The sequence below is a fragment of the Chrysochloris asiatica genome, unplaced genomic scaffold, assembly GCF_000296735.1.
Source record: "Chrysochloris asiatica unplaced genomic scaffold, ChrAsi1.0 scaffold00019, whole genome shotgun sequence".
NCBI lineage: Eukaryota > Metazoa > Chordata > Mammalia > Afrosoricida > Chrysochloridae > Chrysochloris > Chrysochloris asiatica.
The window spans coordinates 8461622-8477292 of record NW_006408537.1 but is presented as its reverse complement, the minus strand read 5'-3'; the positions used below and the strand labels follow the sequence as shown (position 1 = coordinate 8477292).

Here is a 15671-nt window from a genome sequence, read left to right as displayed (position 1 = left end):
TATGTATGTAGGAGCTCTGGTAGCGTAGTGGTTACGAATCGGGCTGTGAACCTTAAGGCCAGCAGTTCGAAACTACCAGTTGTTCTGCGGGAGAAAGAAGAGGCGTTCTGCTCCCGTAAAGATTTACAGCCTCGGAAACCCTGTACAGGGTTGCTATGGGTCAGAAATGACTCGACGGCACTTAACAACAACATATATATGAAAGCATACGGCATGTAACCTGGTGGGATCAGAATTTTTTGCTTAGCATAATTCTCTGGAGATCCTCCCAACTTGTTCCATTTATCAATACGTCATTCCTTTTAAAAAATTTTTTTTTTGCAATTTGCAGATTTATTGTAGGAAAAGTGATCGAATGAAGAGACATACAGTGAGGTCTTGGAGGGATCCCAAGAAGAAATATGCTATGCTCCTATGTGCACGAATGCATTTCCTTAATCAGGAAGGCCCTGGACTTCCATGCCCAGAGGCCTTACAAGTGCTTTATTGCACAGGCATGGTTGGTTTCATTATGCTCCATTCCTAGACATCAGTTGATATCAGGCCCTGGGGTAGTTCTTCTGTCTGGGCCAGCCTCCACTCATCAATACAAACCTTCCCGTGTGGTCTGGAGACCTTAGACAAGGAAAGCACCTCAGTTATTCAGGAAATTCCAAAGGTGTATAGTTATTTCTCAGGGAGCCCTGACAACGTATTGGGGTACATGTTGGGCTGCCACCACAAGATCAGCAGTTTGAATCCACTGGGAGAAAGATGAGGCTCTTTGCTCCTGTAAAAATATGCAGCCTCAGAAACCCTTTACACAGGGTCACTCTGAGTTGGGACCAACTCAGTGGCACAGATCGACAGCAGCAGAGCTAGCTCAGGAAAGAATGGCAAAGACTCACTTCTTGTTGTTGTTGTTAAGTGCTGTCACATCGATTCCGACCCATAGTACAGGGTTTCTGAGGCTGTAAATCTTTACGGGAGTAGAAAGCCTCATCTTTCTCCCGTGGGACAGCTGGTAGTTTCGAACTGTTGACCTTAAGGTTTGCAGCCCGATTCGTAACCACTACGCTACCAGAGCTCCTACAAAAGTACTCAGGCTCATTTTGTGTTTTTCCTGCCCTGGTACTAGAAACAGCCATTTCTCTAAGGAACCCTACCTTTTTAAAATTGGGAAAATGGTATTTGAAACCAAGATCTGGATGCTAGGTGTGCTCTGGTGTCATATTTTTTAACCTACTTCTATTTCCCCTTTTTGTTGACTGTCTTTTCCCCTCCTCGTTTACCATGGGGTTTTTTCCAAAGATTAACCACACACTCAAGTCCAAAAACAAAGAGTTCTGACTTCATACAAAAACTTCCTGAGGGATCAAAAATGAAGAAGGCATAATCAAAGACTTTAACTTCATTCCTCTGTATACTGATTAGTTTTTTTGGTGTGGATAGGATACAACACAGTTTGTTTAACCATTTACCCATTGAAGGCCATATGGGTGTTTTCCACTATTACAAGTTAAGCTGCTGTAAGCATTTGTGTATAGGTTTTATATGAACATGAGTCATCATTTCTCTGGGATAAATGCCCAGGAGTGCATTTGCTGGTCATATGGTTGTTACATGTTTAGTTTTCAAATGAAACTGCAAAGCTCTTTTTCAGATTGGCTCTATCATTTTATACTCGCTTTCCTGCCAGCACTTCCTTGCCAATGTTTGGTGGTGGTGTCACTATTTTGGTTGGTATGTTATGAGGCTTCAAGGTAGGAGTTCATGTTCCCCACTCAGTGACATCATCTGGTGAGGTATGGGGTACTTCGTTCAGCTTCATGTGGGTACAAGTCTAGGCTTTCCACTCAACTATCATTAGCAAGGGTAAGGGAAGGACCACAGTTTTTCTGTAGTGTTTCTTGGAGTAGAGCTCTTTTTGTTTAAAAGCTTTCTGACTTGCTGAGTTGTCCCTCTCCTGGTCCTTTAACTGAAGAGAGCATGCTTTTGTTGGAGCGGTTTGTTGTTTCTCTATTTTTTCTTGTAGCCACTGGTATTTTCTGGTTGCTCTCTTTTCCAGCATCCAGGCTAGCACATATGAGGAAAAACAAAAATCAGGGAACTCACCATTATGTCATTCCTCTGGTCTCAAGCTCCATATCACTGTGTCTTCTCTCTGCCTTTCAGAGTCTTTCTTAGTAGTGTTTGCATATAATGTGCAGTCTTTAGATATATGTGGCTCTGTGAATTAATGCGCTGGACTGCAAAGTCAGTTTGAACTGCAAGGTCGACAGTTCAAGCTCACCAGCCGCTCCTTGAAAACCTTATACAGGGTCGCTATGGGTTGAAACTGACTCAGTGGCACTTAACAACAACGTAACAAAATTGGGAAATAAAGTGTACTGCGTCTTCCCATAAGTCCACATAGTATTGCAAAAGTAAGAATTATTTGCAATAATTCTTTTTCTTTCAGTTCTTGCAATACTGGTCTCAAATACTCAAAACAGTGTCCACTCCCTATTAAATCTCCCAACTGAGGCCACTGCTTAGTTACCATTTGTCATTGGAGTTTATCTGATCCAAAAGCTTGAAAACTGTTCATACCGTTTGACACTGAACTTTAAGTTGCCTTCTAGGATTCTACCCTAAGGAACTAATTAGAGATGCCAACAGAGATTTATACTCAGGGATATTCATTACAGGGTTGTTTATGTGACAGCAAAACTATGTAGAGTGCCTAAATAAATAAAAATATTCAGGTATGCTAGAATACAATTATGTTGTTTAAAAATCATAAGTAAAATAAATGACTTGGGAAATGCTCATAATAAGTGAAAATGCAGGGTCTGACACTGTTTGTACATTATTATCTCAGACCTTAACTAATTTTTCTTAAATTCTGAAAGAAAACTCACTAAAATTACTAACAATATTAACTCCAGATGGAAGAATTATGAGGTATCTTTGTTTACTTCTGTATATATTTTTGTATTTTATGAATTTCTATCATATTCATGATTTACTGTTATGATCAGGAAAATAAAACATCTTGTACTATTTGAGAATGCTCTTGGTAATGTTTTCTACCATTATTAGATAAGATATTTACCAATTACTCATTTCAGAGGCACATATGCATACATGCATTTATATATGCACATTTATTTGATGAATGCATGAGGATATTTCATTACTTTCACGAGGAGTCTTAATGTTTTGATAGCATTACTTGCATATCATATGGGTTGAGGTGACAGAGGAAATGATTGAAAGACTGAGCCTGAACTACAGCTATTGAGAAAAATCTTAACATTACTAGAAAAAAATCAACAGTCCTAGTTTTAGTCCCCAAATCATTAATGTGGTGTTAGGGACACAACACGTTTTATAACCTTATTTTTAATTATCCTATGTGAAGTTCTTTTTTCTTTTTAACGGTGGTGATTATCATGAATTATTTCAGAATGCTATAAAATGATAGGCTCAGATTTTCCATTTGTGTAATAAGGATATTTAAAAGAAATGTCATTAGGTATTTTTCTGGCACCAGTCGGACGAACTCGCTGACTCAATTATTTATCTTCTGTTTAGTTTGACCAAGCAGCTGATGCTGAGTTATCCTGGATTTCTGACACAGAAAAGAAGTTGTTGTCTCTGGGTGACATCAGGCTTGAGCAAGACCAGACCTCTGCTCAGCTTCAGGTTCAAAAGGTAAAGAAATAGATTTCCATTTGCCATCTAAATTATTTGATAGCATGCACGAAGTCTAGAAAATGGACTTGTATGTATTATTTATTCTTCAAGACTTCCTTAGTTGTTTTCATTTTAGTCATAAGGTCTCTCTCTCGTTCTTTTTTTAACTTATTTTGGTAAATTACAGGCATTCACCATGGAGATTCTGAGACACAGGGATATTATTGATGAACTTGTTAAGTCTGGGGACAAAATCATGACCACATGCAGTGAAGAGGAAAAACAATCATTGAAGGTATAATCTTGTCTGTGTGACTGGTCGTGAGACTCTTGAAGAAACAGCATGTGTTGAGCTTTTAAAAAGCACTCTCCCTTCCTCCATAGCTGCTATTTAAGTAGCAAAATCATTAGATTTAAATAAGTCATTTTTCGGGCTTACAGAATAGCTATGAAATAAATATTCCTTAAGGGAATTGCCGTCAGGACAATCTTTCTTAATAGGTATGAAAGCTAGTTGAGTTTTGGATAACTGGCAAAGAGTAAGTAATCCAATTAATGTTAGCTGTTCTGTTATCATCATTAGTGGTTGTGTACCATGGAGTCATTTCTGACTCTTAGTGACCCTGTACAGGGGTTTCGAGGCTGTAAATCTTTACGGGAGCAGAACACCTCATCCTTCTCCTGAGGAACAGCTGGTAGTTTTGAACTGCTGACCTTGTGGCTCATAGCCCAATTGGTGACCACTATGCTACCAGAGCTCCTTGTTATCATTATTATCAGAATAAATTATTGTTATTCATGTCAGCTGTTGTTTATATGCTTCAGGAACACTTGGACTTCTTAAGCTGAAACAAACCCAAGGTATATTTGGTTCTCTCTAATGCCGAAATCCATTCTTCATAAAGTCACAGTAAACTACATAGGAAAACAATGAACTGAATAGTTAAGGAAACCTACAGTCTGTGTTGATTTAACTGTCCTTTAAATTGACAGAAAATAGGCCACAATTAAAAAATGTTTGATTTCAATTCAAACACCTGAGCAGCCTAAAGAAATTAATGTAAACTCATGCTTTTGGTATAAGGAGCTCTGGTAGCGTAGTGGTTACGAATCGGGCTGCGAACCCCAAAGTCAGTAGTTCAAAACTACCAGCCGCTCCACGGGAGAAAAATGAGGTTTTCTGCTCCCATAAAGATTTATAGCCTCGGAAACACTGTAACAGGGTTGCTATGGGTCGGAACCGACTCCACGGCACGTAACAACAACAACAATAACGCTTTTGGTAAGGAGCTCTGGTAGTGTAGTGGTTATGATTCAGGCTGCGAACCACAAGGTCAGCAGTTTGAAACTACCAACTGCTCCGCAGGAGAAAGATGAGGCTTTCTGCTCCCGTAAAGATTTACAGCCTCAGAAACCCTGTTCAAAGTCGCTATGGGTTGGAACTGACTCAAGGGCACTTAACAACAACAATCAGTGCTTTTGGTAGGAAAGTATTCTGTGGCAAGAAAATTTATACAAGTATTCTTAAGATCTATTCTTAAGATCGGAGTCCTGGTATGGTGCTATAGGGTAAGCACTGGACCTCAAGACCAGTTTGAACTGCAAGGTCAGTGGTTCAAACTCATCAGCTGCTCCTCAGAAACCTATGAGTCAGAACAGACTTGACACTTTACAACAACACCAGTTTTTAATATTACATTATAAAGGATATATGTTGCTTTCAAAGTATATCATAGATAAAACTTTAGAGTATGTTAGTAATTTTCTCATGTTTATACTCCAAAGTATTAATTCAGTTGTTTATAATGGAATCTTTCCTTCATTAGTTTTTGCAAAGATTCAGACATGAAATACTTCAAATTTCTGAGACTCTGAAGGCAAATTCTCTGGGTTTGAAACCTGGCCCTACCATACTAGCTGTGTGATCTTTGGCTACTTATGTTACTTCCTTCTGTGTCAGTTTTTTCATCTATAAATGGGGATAGGATTGTAATAAGTTATCTCATTGGGTTGTTCTAAAATTAAATTAGTTATTACATAGATAAACATAATAGTGTCTGCCATTTAGTAATGGTCACTAATGTTAAAATATTGACATTCAGTGAATGTTAACTAGTATCATCATCACCATCATCGTCAGAAACTTCTCTATCTCCTTCAGGTTATTTTGCCAATTTTACCTATTTGTAAGAATATAATTATAAAGGGTTTCTTAATAAAATAGTGTCCTATATTATTGACCTAGATTTGAAATTTATTTTTAGTCCTTGAAGATTTGTCTGTCTTCCTTGTGCATTACAGACTGTGAAGCAGCTTCACACCAATAGTAATTTTCCTGTGTTGTCATTAGGGGCCATCGAACCCATTCTGACTCATAGTGACCCTACGTACAACAGAATGAAATACTGCCCAGTCCTGCACCATCCTCAAAATCGTTATGCTTTAGCACATTTTTATCACTGTGTCACTCCCTTGTGGAGGGTCTTACTCCTTTTTACCGACTCTCCCCTTTACCAAGCATGAAGTCCTGCTTTAGGGACTGGTCCTTTCTGACAACATGTCCAAAGTACAAGAAATGAAGTCTTGGCATCTTCACTTCCAAGGAGCACTCTGGTCATACTTTTTGCACTACATATTTGTTTGCTCTTCTGGCAGTCCATGATTTATTCAATATTCTTTGCCACCCCAGAATTTGAATGCATCATTTCTTCTCTAGTCTTTATTAATCATCCAGCTTTTGCAAGCATGTGAGGCGATTGAAAATACCATGGCTTGAGTTAGCAGCACCTTAGTCATCAAAGTGATGTATTTGCTATTTAACACTTTAAAGAAGTCTTTTGCAGCAGATCTAAATAGATCTTCTGTGTCCACACAAATCAGCAATATTTTTTTAAATGCAAAAATTGAGTGTCATCCCAAGAAAACAAAACTGCAATGGAATGAATACGTTACATCCATCCCTTCAGAACATTATGAAGCAATGTCTGTGTCATCTGTGATTTATTAAGATTCTCCTGCTATTATCTTATTTTGTAACTTTATATCATGATCTCAGTCACTGTCTGCCTTATAAAATCTGTATATGTTATAATTTTATACTTTAATATATGTTAACAGTTTGGTTGACTAGCAGTTCCTTTAAATTTTTTATTTATGAAATGCTGTAGTTTTTTTTCCCCAGAAAGTAATGTCAATGTTGCTAGAATCCTATGAAATTTGTTTTCTGACCTAGAAGTAGAAGTTTGCCTATGTTTGGCGAGTTAATTGTCTTATCCATAAAATCTTGAGGTCTTTCTAGAATACTAAATGAACTTTAGTACATAGTAACAATTAAAGTCTAGGTCATATTAATGGATGCATTGATATAACATGCATTGTTGTGTGCCTGTATTGAGCCAGTCATACAGTACTGAGCAAAGCATTCTGATCAGTATGTGCTACTTGGCCTAACCAATGAAACACATTTTATCATTTTGTTTACTAGAAAAAACTAGATAAGATATTGAAGAACTATGATGCCATCTGCCAGATAAACTCTGAGAGGTATCTACAGCTTGAACGGGCACAGTCCCTGGTTAACCAGTTTTGGGAAACATATGAAGAACTTTGGCCATGGCTGACAGAAACACAAAGAATCATTTCTCAGCTTCCTGCCCCAGCTCTTGAGTATGAAACTCTAAGACAACAGCAGGAAGAACACCGGGTAAGTTGAGGGTAATACAGAATGTTGTATTTCCCATTAAAAGATAATTGTGCTTTTTATGTCGTTGTTGTTGTTTTAATACTGTAATACTTACATGATTGAAACATTTTTAGTAATTGTATTCTGGTCTGCATGATTTGACTACCCTACAGTTGATATATTATTCATTGTTATAGCGAGAAGACTCACATGGATAGACCACATTGAATATATTATTAATTCTCAGTATCTTTTGATTCATATCAATTTAAAAACTAATGGGTTGACAAGGAGAATTTGTTTTAAAATGATAGAGAATTAAGCTATTTAAGTGCTTTCAGTTTATACATGTTAACTTAGTTTTTGCATCATACATATAATGGAGAACAATATGAAATGTAAATAAAGATTAGAAATTTATGGAAGCAACAGCATACAGACAAGACCATTGAAGAAAATATACAGTATAGTCAGCGTATCAAAATAGTAGTATCATGAAAGCTAATTCTATAAAAGGAAAAATACTGAAGTATGAAGACAGATTGTTTCCCCTTCTTCCCCTGTTAACATATAATTCTTTTTGAAGTCTTTTGCTTCTTTAATAGTAAATGAGTCAACTGTGTGCAGTTTACTTCTGCAAATGTGTCATGTTTTGAACATATATAAAATGGTATTATGAAACCCTCATTTCATTAGTCACTTAAAATTTTAACACATGGCTTAAAATTTTTCAATGGTTTGGGTTCAAGACTGTTAGAAAAAAAATGTGAAATTCCTGCTATTTGTGGACGTGTGACTGCAGTTGCTTTTTCAGATCTGTACAAGATATATCCTGAGACTAGTCATTTTGTGTGTGTGTGTGTAAGAGTTTAGCTTAGGTTACATTACATAATTGTTTGAAATATGTGACTTATTTAGTAATTTTTGCTTGTTAACGATTTTTTAATTTACTGTCCATTGACAATGAAAATTATAAATGAATTTGTTTAGATGAGACCTTTTAGAGAACATTTTATTTCATGCAAAATAGAAACTTCATAGAGTTTTAAGTAAATAATTCAGCAAGAGAGACTTACAGACCATGTAGAGCTGAATTTAATTTTGGTATAAAGGTTTACTTGTGACAGAAATTGTATGCTTATCCACTGAATGATTTCAATATAAAAGATTTCATGTATTTCTTCTACTCTGAGGTAATGTTGGCTAACTTCGTGCTTTTTGTTAGTATAACACCAAATAGTATATATAAAAAAAAACCGTTATTGAACTGAAAAAAAATTTAAGTCCCTTTTTTATTGTTTTGAGTAATTTTCAAGTTCTCAATTTATGATTATTCACAATGAAATACTTCCTGATTCTGAATATTTGAAATCTAGAACAACATATCTTCTTAAGCTCTACAGCATCCTTTCCTATTATTTTTAGGATGGTCTTATAGTTTGTAGGGCCAGGAATTAAAATTGTTCCCAGGAACATGCTAGCAAGTGACATATATTTTATATTTATACTAAATATATCTAACCAGACTGAACTCCTATGTCACAGCATGTCATCAAGAATCGTTTTATGATTCTTGAAATCACTTCAATAGCTTAATTTGTGATTCATCCCTTCCTATTCACACTTACATCCAACTAGGTGTCTAGTAAGCGTTTTCTTGTCTGTCATGGAGTGGTCTAAGAAAAGACAGTAAGCTCACTACCCTTCAAGTTGTGATGTCTTATAGCAGGGCCACACAGATAATACCTATCTATATTTTAGGCAACTCTAGAAATTTTTTACTTCATTTGAGAGTCTCCTGATAACTCATAGTATAAGCTTGTTTTTCCAAGCATATCTTACAGCACACTGAAATCAGGACACATTTAACAGCTATAACTTTCTTTCTCCATGAGATCATATATATTGCTATTACCTCCACCACCTTCATTAAAGTAGAGAAAGTTATCTATTTATATGAAACAAATAAACAACAACAACAGCAGAAAGAAAATTTAATTCTGGAACACAAAGGAGCTAGATTGTAGACAAACTTATTTTTTACTTAATGTCTTCCCAAAAGGGGTTTGAGGCAACCTTCAGACAATCTTCAAAAACAGCATAGTTAATGATGTAATATATTCATTTTCTCAAAATTTATATGACTGATTTTAGTGGTCACTTTCAGTAAAAGTCTAGGTATGTGACCTTCTTGTTTATTTTTTGTTTTTTTACATTTTATTGTGAATTGGGTGGAGGACTACAGAGCAAATAAGTTAATCAGTTTTCCATTCAACAATACATACACGTTTTGCTTTCATGTCATTGCTTGCAATCTCTCTGATTCTTATTGATGAATGATAAAAAGGAAATATTTATAGGAAGATATTGTTAGCATGTCTCTAGACTATATGTTTTCTGAATATAATTTTTCTCAGGGAGCTTTCATTAGTGACTCGATAACAAATGAAGAGCCTGGTGGCTGCTAACCAAAAGACTGGCAGTTGAAACCCACCCATCTGTATCATGGGAGAAAGTTACGGCAGTCTGCTTCCATAAAGATTCAAACCTCCAAAATTAAACCCGCTGCCATTGAGTTAGTTCCAACTCGTAATATCTATAGGGTTAACAAAGTGATATAGTAGATTATGCATTGGTCAGCAGTGCAAACCTACTAGTCGCTCATGCTTTCTGCTTCTGTAAAGATTTACAGTCTTGGTAACCCAAAAGGGCAGTTCTGTTCTGTCCAATAGAGTTGTTTTGAGTTGGAACCAACCTGATGGCCGTGGTTAGATGTCTTTGCAGAAGCAGATTTCCATATCTTTCTCCTGTGGAGCGATTATTGGACCCCAGCATTTCAGTAGCAGCTGAGCACTTAACCATTGCACTACCAGGGCTTTCCTGTGAAGCAGTTTTGTTATATGGGGTCACTGTGAATCAAATTCAATTCAACAGCACCCAAAAGCAACATAAAGCAGTTTGGAAACACACTTTTTGGTGAAGACAAGGAACTGCTGATTAGGGAGCCTAATCAGTTATCTAGTACAAATGGAAGGTCTCTTAGTGCTACATTGAGGCCAGCCTCAGAGAAATCTGCAGGCAAATACAGATCTTCACCTGGGAGTGGTGTTGGATTTGGTTCATGAAAAACTGCTTAGTGGAGCCCATGGAATAGATGGAGTAAATATAGTGTGGCTCAGTTTGAGCTGCAAGGTCGGTGGTTGAAACTCACTAGCTGCTCCTTGGAAACCCTATACAGGGTCACGTATTTATTACCCTTCTAGCCTTGAATATTTTAAAGTAACAACTAGAAGTGGATTCATTCATATATATATGAAAGTGTACAATACATATTACATATGTATGTACTATATAGATGTATATGTAGAATAGATTCACATAATACATATGCGTATATTTTATATTAGTTCACACATATAAATACATTGCCTTGTGGGCTTATATTATTTAACTTCTTACAGTTTTTTTTCCTTCTACTGATTCTCATTCCTTCCTTTTCCCTCTCCCTTCCTCCTTCCTTCCTTTCTTTCTGTCAATGTATTTGTATATAATGAGTGTGCATGAAGAGTTTCAGAGGAAAAGAGGAAGACCCCCAGCGAGATGGATTGGCCAAGTGGCAGCATCAATGGGTTCAAGCGTGGCAATAGTGAGGTTGGCCCAGGATTGGGCAGTGTTTTGTTCTGCTGTGCATAAGGTCGCTATGAGTCGGCACCGACTCGATGGCACCTAACAATAACAACAATGAAAAGTTTTGACTTGGTCTCTGCAGATTGAGGACATTACAAGTTCTGAATCCTTTTTACATATTATGACCCTTGGCTCATACTCATCAAAGTATACAGCTCTTGGTATAAAATGCATAATGAACTGTGGTTCATTATTTCACTCAACTAGCATTTTTGTGTGTGCCCTTAAAGAGGCTTTTACATGACCAGACTGTTGTTTACTCTTTGTGTCAGGGCCATCTCCTTCTGGCAAGCGTTGCATGAACCATCATTTGTTAAATGCCTATGATGGGAAGGGTGTTTGTTTGGAGTTTCTTGCCAGCTGGATGCATTGGGGTGTAGACAGCTGTAATATGGAATTGTGACCCTGTGATACTGAGAAGCTGTTTGGTTTGTTATAGCAACTACGAGAGTTGATAGCTGAGCACAAGCCTCATATAGATAAGATGAACAAAACTGGGCCACAGTTACTGGAATTGAGCCTAGAGGAAGGCTTTTCTATCCAAGAGAAATATGTGGCAGCTGACACCCTTTACAGTCAAATTAAAGAAGATGTCAAAAAGCGAGCTGTGGCACTGGATGAAGCCATCTCTCAATCTACTCAGGTAATCTTTTTTTTTTTAATGTTTTATTGTGAATTATGTGATATTATGTGAATTAAGCTTACATGGGAGAACATTAGTTTTACATTCATCCTATCATATATCGTTTCATTGCCATGGTTACAATCCCCTCCATCCATCATCAACCAACCAAAGGGTATACCCTACAAGCATGCCCCCTGGTCGTCAGCACACAGCCCTCTCCCTCTCTGGGTCTAGCATTCCCAGCCACTCCCATCTTTCCATGTCATCATCTCTTCCTCCATCTCAGGCATCACTGCTTCTTTGGGTAGGGTCCCGCCCTCTGCTCTTCTCCCTTGGTGGTCCCAGGGACCTCCACTCCTAGACTGCAAAGTTAATCACTCCCCTCCTTGATACAAAATGTCTACCTTTACATTTATAACCATCACAATCAGTTCAGGTAATCATTTGCACCAGACATATAATTGGGTTCTTTGGAACAGCAGGACATGGGAAGATGTTTTTCTAGATCTCTTTATTAAACCTCACTTAAAATTATTTATGACATTAACTCTGAGTATTAATGTCTTTGTTTTTTGAAGATAGTGAGTGTTTCCTTCCATCCAGACCTCATATTATTTGACCTACCTGTAGATACAATAACAAATAATTTTCAATGACTTAAGAAGCATAACAGTTGTCATCATCATCCAAATGTTCATCCTGAGTGGAATATGATATTTACCATTAGTAGAGATGAAAGAAAGTATTATTATTACTGCTAATAAAACACTTTCAAGAAGGCGCTAAGAAGGAAGACTGAGTAATAGCTGAGAATAAAAAGAAAAAAATTACGTATACATATAAAATATACGTGTATGTGTGTGTGTATATGAGTGTGGTGGCTCTGTAGAATGAGCATTGGACTGCTAACCACCAGGTTAGACGTTTGAGTCCACCATCTGCTCTGTGAGAAAAAGATGAAGTTCTCTGCTTCCTCAAAAATTTACCACCTCAGAAACCCTGTACAGGGTTACTGTGAGTTGTAACCAACTTAATGGCACTTAACAACATCAGCAAAATATATATGTATATAATTGGATTTTTCCTTTTATAAACATACCTTTTCAAGATTAATTTTGGTATTACTTACAAATTTCCAGTTTTCAAGGCTTGTTTTTATCAATAGACACACTGTCACTAGAGTGGTCCACTATCATTAGGGTAATTCCACTCAGTGTTTATTCAAACTTTGAGGACAGCATAGAAATTCTTGATTGAACAAGTTCTTTGAGCTTTGCATAATTGTCTATGCTACCTTTGCAAACAAAATTTTAAAATTCACTGATATGTCTAATGATCTTTTGACCATGAATGAAATACACATTTTTTGGTCCAATACTGGAAAAGTGTTTGTTTAATTTTTAAAGTCTTTATCATTCAGGAAATGTATAATGTAAAACTTTGATGCAGTCAACACTGTCTGTGAATTTTATTTTTAATAAATAACCTTTCAGAATTACAAAATAATCAGTAAACAAAATAAATCAAATCATCAAAATCCTCTTATGAACAAATAGCCAAATTACTGAAGTCGATTTGTATTATGATAAGAAACAGCAGGTAAGTAAAATGCTGTATAATGCTGCTGACAGGTAGTACAATTATATATTAACATATGCCTGTTTTCTTGTTTTTGTTTTTGTTTTTAAACATTTTGTTATGCTTAAGGTGGAAGTTTACATAGCAAATTAGTTTTCCTATCAATAGTTCCTATACAAATTGTTTCATGACCTTGGTTATAGTCCCCACAATGTGTCAGCACTCTATTTCCTCCCTGGTTCCTTATTTTTGGTCATCTGATTTCCCTGTCCCTCCCTGTCTTTTTCATCTTTGGTTTTGGGCAAATGTTGCCCTTTTGACCTCATATAGTTGATTGTTCTAGGGAGCATATCCTTCACAGATATTGCTGTTCATTTTATAGTCCCATCTAGATGATCTCTGGAAGTGTCTTCAGTTTCAAGTTAGAAGGTTGTCTCTGGGCAATTGTTTTGGGGATTTCTATAGTCTCTTTCAGACCAGTGTGCTGTGGTTGTTTTTTGTTTGTTTGTTTTTAACTTTGAATTTTGTTCTGCATTTCTGACCCATTCTAACTGGAATTCTTATTGTGATCTTGGTCCAAGTGGCCAGTAGTAGTAGGTGGATACCATCTAGCTATTCTGGTCTCAGATTAGAGGAGGCTGTGGCTTATGTGGGCCATTAGTCCTTTGAGCTAATTACCTCTTAGAGTCTGTTTTTCTTCATTCTTATTTGCTCCAGGCAGGAAGAGATCAGTAGTTGTTTATTGATAGTGGTTGCAAGTCTAGGATTATCACAAAGCATTATTTTCATGAACTGTGTTTTGCCAACTGACCTATATGTGTCCCCCCAAGACCATGGTCTCTAGTTTTCAAGTCTAGTGGTTCAGTCCCAATGTCTTAAATAGTTTGTATAATATTACCCTTATGTGCTCTGTTACATATATGAGTAGAGGTATATCAGCCTTTGGAGGTATATATGTAGAAATATCCAGCACCATTCTTTTCTTTTTTTTTTTAAAAGTTTTTATTGTGAAATATGTGGGTTTACATCGGAGAACATCAGTTTTACATTCATCCTATTGTATTTTGCTTCATTGCAATGATGACAAGCCCTTCCATGCATCATCAAATAACCAAAGGGCACACCCCACAGGCCTGCCTCCTGGCCATCAGCACACAGCCCCTCTCCCTCCAGTGTCCCCAGTGCTCCATCTGTCCACGTCATCGTCTCTGTCTCCGTCCCTGGTGTCACTGCCTCTCTGGGTAGGGTCATACTCTCCACTTTTCTCAATTGATGGTTCCAAGGACCTCCGCTTGTAACTCAGTCACTTCTTGCCTTTATAGCTGTCCCCCCCCCTCCCATTTTGGGTAGTGAGTGCCTAAGTTGCGCCCCACCCCCTGGTCAACCCTGTGTACTGAGGTGTTGGGAGTGATCCTTGCTGTAAAGATTTGTTCACTTTTTTTGAGCTACTACATCCATAAGTATAGGTAAAGTTCAGCAAATTATAGTGGGTTACTCTTTTTTTTCTCTTTTCTTTCTTCTAGTTGAGTTCTGATCATGCAGCCATCGAAGCCAGGTCAAATGGGTACTATCTGCAAGTATGGGTGTTCTTGTGCATCTCCCTTCACTTCATGTCAGCTGGACGCTTCACTCTCCACTATAGTCCTCTGTGGCCATGTCACTGCCTCTGGGCCCAGGAGTCCCCCGGTCTTGCTGTACTGCTGGTCATCCAGGTCTCCATCCAGGATCACAGGAGTCTGTTGAATGTAGTCGGACTTAGATCCCAACTTTGTTGCTGTTTTTTCCCCCTCTTCCCCTTATGGGTGAACAGTGTGGTCACCAGCCAGACCACCTTCATGCTTGTGTATTCCCGTGAGTCTTAGTCTTGGAAGGGAGTTTGCTCTGAGGGAACCTGACCACTTGCCTTGATGGCTCCTGGGTAAACAGCTTACTTGTTCTTGTAGTAATCAGTCAGACTGCCATTATTCCTGATTTTTCCTGCTGGTGTTTCTTCACGAAGTATCTTCTGTTCTTCTAGTCACTCCAGGCTAGTCTCCTTGTCCTTTTCAGTGGAAATTTCCCACCTCAGACAATTCTGGATGGGATTCTGGTTTCCACATAATGGTCTTATGCAGTGCAAAAGCTCCACAGGAGATCTCTTTGACTGGGCAACTTCTAGCACCTTTAAGGTATTCCAGGTTATAGGCTGAAGACGGACTTACAAGCTTTCTATTGTGATGTTTCTGGCTATTCCTTTTCCCCTCTTCAAGTGTCTATTTCACAATGGTAGGCAAGGGGAACCAAGATTCAAAAGACAGCCAAGCATCTTAACATTATTCCCCTCTTTTACCCATTCAAACCGCAGTCCCTGTATCCTGAAGCCCTGTTGTTCCAAGGTTGTGCATACAACATCATTTACCTCTGTCCCACTTAGCCTATGTGAATCTGCCTAACTGTTCT

At 37.6% G+C, this 15671-nt stretch overlaps 1 protein-coding gene across 4 annotated transcripts in view; it reads left to right on the top strand.

Moving 5' to 3' along the window:
• DST (dystonin) overlaps positions 1-15671 on the top strand; it is a 626281-nt gene that overhangs the window by 544824 nt on the left and 65786 nt on the right. For all 4 annotated transcript variants that reach the window (XM_006835734.1, XM_006835735.1, XM_006835736.1 and 1 more), the window contains 4 exons: positions 3559-3678; positions 3848-3955; positions 7145-7363; positions 11469-11672. In XM_006835734.1, the coding sequence (XP_006835797.1) occupies positions 3559-3678; positions 3848-3955; positions 7145-7363; positions 11469-11672 (651 nt within the window). The remainder of the gene's footprint in view (positions 1-3558; positions 3679-3847; positions 3956-7144; positions 7364-11468; positions 11673-15671) is intronic.